Source organism: Camelina sativa, chromosome 5 (genome assembly GCF_000633955.1).
Source record: "Camelina sativa cultivar DH55 chromosome 5, Cs, whole genome shotgun sequence".
NCBI classification, from domain to species: Eukaryota; Viridiplantae; Streptophyta; class Magnoliopsida; order Brassicales; family Brassicaceae; genus Camelina; species Camelina sativa.
In genome coordinates, this window is record NC_025689.1 from 16,005,681 (window position 1) to 16,012,558 (window position 6,878).

General features: G+C 27.8%; 1 protein-coding gene across 1 annotated transcript in view; it reads left to right on the forward strand.

The window, feature by feature from the left end:
* The window catches only part of LOC104787032 (proteasome subunit alpha type-3), a 3,147-nt gene continuing 1,823 nt past the window's right edge, over positions 5,555-6,878 (forward strand). Inside the window, 6 exon segments of the mRNA XM_010512524.2 lie at positions 5,555-5,569; positions 5,650-5,716; positions 5,719-5,956; positions 6,105-6,144; positions 6,394-6,477; positions 6,616-6,689. Of these exon segments, the coding sequence (XP_010510826.2) occupies positions 5,555-5,569; positions 5,650-5,716; positions 5,719-5,956; positions 6,105-6,144; positions 6,394-6,477; positions 6,616-6,689 (518 nt within the window).

Here is a 6,878-nt window from a genome sequence, read left to right on the forward strand (position 1 = left end):
TGTTGTGTGAATTATAAAGCTGATGAAAAGGGAAAGAGAAAAGCCCATTGAGCCCAATTAGAGCAATTTCGAATCTGATTCTTTTTGTTATATTCTTCCACTGGGCCTTTCTATGCTTTTTTTTGTCATCCACCTTTGTTTAAGATGGAAGGTGATGTATTTATTCCAATGTACGAAAAAATAGAGTATGTATCGATTTGTTTTGCCGACAACAAATTCGTATTATCCACTACGAAATACAAGTAAAGTAGGATCTGCGATCATTATTTAGTAATATAATAAATGTATATTAGTGAATTTTAATCTTCGGTTTGAATTTTTGAACCATTAGTATATGTTTGTAAAAGAAAATTTAATTTAGCAGTAGAAGTGATAAAGGAATAACATAATTGCTAAAGAAAAGTAAGAAAAAGTAGTAAAAATAGGCATTAGATTAGTGGGCACTATTTTTTTATATCGATAAGTTTTATTGTTTTTTTTTGTGAATTTGGGATTAGTAACCATATTTGTAAGTCATCTCTTGTCATAATAATATTGGTTATACTAATAACACATGTAAATGTAATCAATAATTACAATATATTAATGAAAAAAAACAAAACAAAAAGCTTGTTAGCATCTATCTATACGATTGTTTGTTTGGAGATAAGACATGAAATTCTAGTCTGCTGAAAACATATATTGCGAACTTATCACACATGCATGACCGTGAAGAAAAAAATGCACATGCAAGTGAAATATTTTGTATATGAAAAAAAAATCAAAGCTTCCAGCTAGATGCAAAATGTTATATTTTTAGTTTGTTTAGTAAACTTTATGCAGTACAAAGTGCATAATTTATCTATATACTAATTTAAGCAACCCTTTAAACAAATAATCCTACTTCATGTAAAATATTACACAAAATGCCACTGTATTTTAATACAAAAATAATAACAGAATCTTAATATTAATTTGTTGTAACCCGAAAATAATTATCCAAAAAAATAGTAATTATTAATTTATTAGATTACAAGATATCATTAATCAAAAAAAATTCGAAATTATTTAATAAAATAATAATAAAATTATTTCAAAATTATGTAATAAAATAACTAAACAGATTCTATTTATTGTTTTAGAAATCTTATGAAACAATAACAAACTATTTAGAAAAATTATAAAAATTAAATTTATTTATAAGACTAAGATTAAACATTTACATATCAAAATCATTTAATAATAACAAATATATATTAAAATTAGGATACAACATTGTTTATATTTTTAAAATATATCTATATACTTATTTAAACTATGTTGTTAAAAATTTAATCAGTTCTGATGTGATATATTATGAAAATGCTATAATATTTTAATTATTCTAATAACTAACAAAAAAAAAGTTTAGATTTGTTTACAAAATAAAAAAACTTTATTTATTGTTTCATAAATCTTCGTAAATAATAACAAACTATTTAATTGGCTAAAACTTAATTGTTTATACACAATATTCACTATATAAACAATACTAAGTATATAATGTTGATAATATACATAACCTAATTGTAATTTTCACCTATAAAATTAATATATAACATCTTATACCAATAACTTCAATTTGTAAATTTGGTATATTAAGATCTCTAAACACGATCACATCAATTTGTAATACCAAATCACAGGTCAATACATATTTTGTTGGGTTTTTTAGCTATACCGAATGTATAATTAACGAATTTGATATTGCACCAGACCAAAATAGTAGTACCAACTACGGGTCAAAATCAGAGTATGACCTTAAGTAATTAAATATATGATTTTATAAAATGTATAGAATTAATAAATTTTCTACTATTATTTTGTAACAAACAAATCCAAATTTACATAGATATTTCGTCACACTGGTAACATTATTCTACAAAATATTAACGTGTATTTATGAGTCTGGTAATAAAACGGGTAATGAGACGGGTAACGGGACGCTCAAAAATTAAATTAATATCCGATACTCGATCATTATTCATGGATAATATAATTATTACCAGAGTACAGATAATACTATACGGGACGTGTACGGGACGGATACAAACCGAAAAACGGGTCGAATAATACTATACGGGACGGATACAAACCGAAAAACGGGTCGAATACGGGTATTGGTAGTAGTTCCAGGCCTACCTATTAGTAGGTTAATATGAATCAAAACTCACCATATAGTACTATATTATATAACATATAAATAAATGATACAATATAAATATAATATTAACAAATAACAAAATAAAATAAAAATTATCCCGCACTACCAGCGCGGACCATTATCTAGTCTTATGTTAAAATGCTGTACACATGTAGAAAATAATCGAGACTTTATAAGAACTATTTAGCTTATTCATACTCGAGTCGAGAAGATAAAGTATGATAAAAATATATATATTTTTCATCGCGTTGTTACTTGTGTATTACTAGATAATAGATGACCAAAACAAAAACAAGTATTCGCTTATAGTAAACAATCTCTATTTTATTAGGATGTGGTTTGGAAGATCCTGATGGATTAAAGAATTTTAACAAGTTTATGCTTTTTTAACATGACGATTGTTAAACTTGTTAAGGAAATTAAGATTGAAATTGTGAAATAAAATTGTTTAATTTATGCAAGTATATTCTTTATAAGTTTACAAAGTTTGCGAGTAAATTGTTAAAATTCATAACTGTTTAAAATTTAGGTAGAGAATTAGAGGGTATAAAATAAATGGTTGTTGTTGGTATTGGGTTTCCACGAGTTAAAGGTTCGAAGTAAAGCCCGTTAAAGAACAGATGCCAAACCAGTTAATGGGCCTAACGCGGGCCCAAGAAGAGAATTCGATTAAGATGCTGAGTCAAACCAGAGATAAGGTCGAGGGATCGTAGGCGAGATCGTAGGAGGAGATTCAGAAGAAGCTCGAGTTCGTTTAGTTTAATTATTCAAAGTTTGTAAAGAGAAAAGGACATGTAACTTTCACAATGCATAAAAGATATAATTAATAGAAGTCCAGTTCGTCATTATTCATTGTTTTTGTCGATTTCAACCAAAAGTCTGCCCATATCTTATTTCTTATTCGAATTCATTTAGTTGTTGTTTCTGATATCAACAATTGTATATGTAGAATTGTAAATGAATGATTGAGAAATATTATATTGAAACAAAAAAAAGGATTAAATGATATTTTAACACATTCGTAGATGAATGCGTTGAACCATTTTCTTTTATGATTCGTTTATTTTTTTAATAGGTTTTATTGTTTTCCAACTTGTTACTTCAGGTTCAATTGATAAAAAATTAGATGAATGCTATTCAACTCTTTCAATTTAATTCTTAAATTAAGGAAACCATTTGCAACCATATTGTCCATACTCCATAGTTTGCTATAATAACAATTTGTTAAACTAAAATCAAGCCTTAAATACACTAATTATCACAAATTTTGTAGAGAATATATTATTTTTAATTATGTTTCTTTTTATTTAGAAATATAAAAGTTAAAAACTAAAATAAAATTAAACGTGGACACCAAATATTCGACCCTACAAAATAAAATAAATATGAGAATCTGTTTTGAAGGGGTATGAGAATATTACTGAGAGTTAGAACGGTGATGGAGACAAAATTAAAACTTACAAGCCCTTGGATAATCAATTAAAAAAAAAAAAAAATATCTCATATCTAGATCTTCTCATACAAAACATCAAGTTGGATATATGTGAAATTCAAATTTACTTATAGAATAGACAATAGAGTGACCGAATAACAAAATAATTTCTTTCACTTCTGAATTAGGATCATAAGTTGTATTGTATAGTATCAAATTGGGTAAAATCTTATGTGGATTTAGATAATATGTAAAAGCTAAATCAGTTAATGAAAAGTAGTTGTTGAGCAATAAAAAAAGATATTCAAAAAACATATGTTTATTCAAAAATTCATAAGCAACGAATCCAATATCAATGCATAATTTTGAATGGGATGATCAATTATGGCATATAAACTTTAGGTTGTTAAAGAATTCACTATAACGGAATGGATAGTTCTTTTGCCTTAAACACTTTATTTGTTATAGTATTACTTGCACCTCAAAACAAATCACATCAAAAACATCGTAGGCTTTGCAATATGTGATATGTTTTGTTGTATTAATTATTCATATTAAATGTACAGTCGACTGCATAAACGTTAATGATGCTAGTTTTAAACAAAATATTCATTTTCTTACGTCCAAAAAAGATATACATACACTTTAATTAATAAACTAAAATACAAAAGTATGGATTTCATGACAGTCAATACTCGAATCTTTTATAGCAACGAATCTTTGTGTGAGTTTTTAGTAGATATTTACCTAAAAGTTTGTGTTTACTACTGTAGTAGTTTAATTGAGTAAATAGAAAATAAATGGGAAAAAAGCTTAAAAATATCTCATCTATTTTTTATTTGGAAGTTTAATACCTCGTCTTTTTTGGTTGGAAGAAAAATACCTCATTTAATTAAAACGTGTGATTTAATACTCAAACTAATAAATTTTGTTAGTTTCATACTTACGATTTTTTGACAAAAATAAAATTCCGTTTTTACCCTTACTATATCAATTAATAATTAATTTTAAATGATTTGGTATTAATTTATAATTTTATTTGAATTAAAATTAATAAAAGAAATATTAAATAAACTTAATTTTAATTCAAATAAACCTATAAATTAAGAAAAATTCTTGGGTTTACAAAAGAGTGATTAGGGTTTAGATTTTACAATTAAACGAAATTATATATCGGTTTGGGTTTACAAAATAGTGGTTAGGGTTTAGATTTTATAATTAAACAAAATTATATGTCGGTTTGGGTATATAAATAGTGGTAGGGTTTAGATTTTACAATCAAACAAATTTATATGTCGGTTTGGGTTTATAAAAGAGTGGTTAGGGTTTAGATTTTAAAATTAAAAAAAATATATATATCGGTTTGGGTTTATAAAAGAGTGGTTAGGGTTTAGATTTTACAATTAAACAAAATTGTATTTTAATTTGGGTTTATAAAAAATGATTAGGGTTTAAATTACATAATTAAACAAAATTATATGTCGGTTTGGATTTATAAAAAAGTAATTTAGATTTACATATTATAATTAAAAACTATAATATAATGTTTAGAATTAATAACTTTAAAATTGAATGATATACAGATTTTGTTTCTTTAATTAATAATTTGTTTCCCTAATTAAGTGGGGATGAATCCAAGAATTGTCCATAAATTAATACCAAGTCATTTAAAATTAATTATTAATTGATATAGTAAGGGTAAAAACGGAATTTTATTTTTGTCAAAAAATCGTAAATATGAAACTCACAAAATTTATTAGTTTGAGTATTAAATCACACGTTTTAATTAAATGAGGTATTTTTCTTCTAACCAAAAAAGACGAGGTATTAAACTTCCAAATAAAAAATAGATGGGATATTTTTAAGCTTTTTCCCCGCAAATAAATCAATCAATATTAGTAGATTTTTGTGCACTGAAAATGTGGTTGAAGAGTTTTTAAATGGATTTAAAGGAGGTTTTTCATTAAAATAAGTAAAGCCCGTAAGATGGTACTCTTAAAAAAGATACTGGGCCAAATCATAAATATAAGTAAAGCCCGTTAGTAGCTGAATCGACCCACCCGAGTATCCGACCCAAATCGTTATAATATCCAAAAAGCCAGAATCGGAGCTCGAAAAAGCTTCGGGTCCGCTGGCTTGAGAACAAAGAAAACCCCATTCTCCGATCTCTGCTTAAATCACTCGAAGAAGAAGAAGGAGAAAATCAGAAAGACTCAGAGCAAAAAAAGATCGAGAAAGATGAGTAGCATTGGAACTGGATACGATCTCTCCGTCACCACTTTCTCTCCCGATGGCCGTGTTTTCCAGATCGAGTACGCCGCTAAAGCTGTTGACAACAGTGGGTTAGTTACTAGTTTACTTCTCCATCCTCTTCTTCGATTTCTCCGTTGACTAGATCGGATTTAGCTTTTGAAATTTTTAAGATTTGATCCCCTTCATCACGAAATTAGGGTTTTGTTAAATGTGTTCTTTCCCTTTTTTTCTTCGCAGGACTGTTGTTGGAATCAAGTGCAAAGACGGGATTGTAATGGTTTGTTTCTTCTCTCTTTTTGTTACTTTCTTCAGTGAATCGTTATAGTGGTTTTGGTCTCTCTTGCTCGTATTCTGTAATTCAATTTCGATGTATGTTATCAGATTCTGTAGCTTTAATTTGACATAAAATCCTTGGAACTATTGACTGAAGATGACACACTTGACAGTCCATTTTGAGAATCTGTTGTTAGTTTTGGTAAATGAATGGTCTTGCTAAGTGTTTATCTTTTGGGGTTTTTGGTTTTAGGGTGTGGAGAAACTTATTGCATCAAAGATGATGCTACCAGGTTCAAACAGGAGAATCCATTCTGTTCATCGTCATGCTGGCATGGTATGTTTTGTTTTGAAATTAGTTTCCGCTATGGACATGTATTTGTCAAGTTTTCCAGTTACCACTCTGTTTAGTCTGTTAGTATATTGTTTTTTCTTTCCTTCATTATTATGAGGAATTCTACTTCTGTCATGTCAGGCTGTTGCTGGGCTTGCAGCTGATGGTAGGCAAATTGTTGCCCGGGCCAAATCTGAAGCAAGAAGCTATGAGAGGTACCAATGAAAACATCTTAGATTTATTACTATGAAAGAACTGTTTTACTCCTATAGCTCAGCTTTTCTCAAGGGGATGTTTCTCTTAGTTAAAGTTCAAAATATATGGGGATAAGATGTCAATGTGTATGTTCGCCTTTCTTCCTGCATAGCTTTGCATAACTGTTCCCCAACTGTGTAACCAACTCT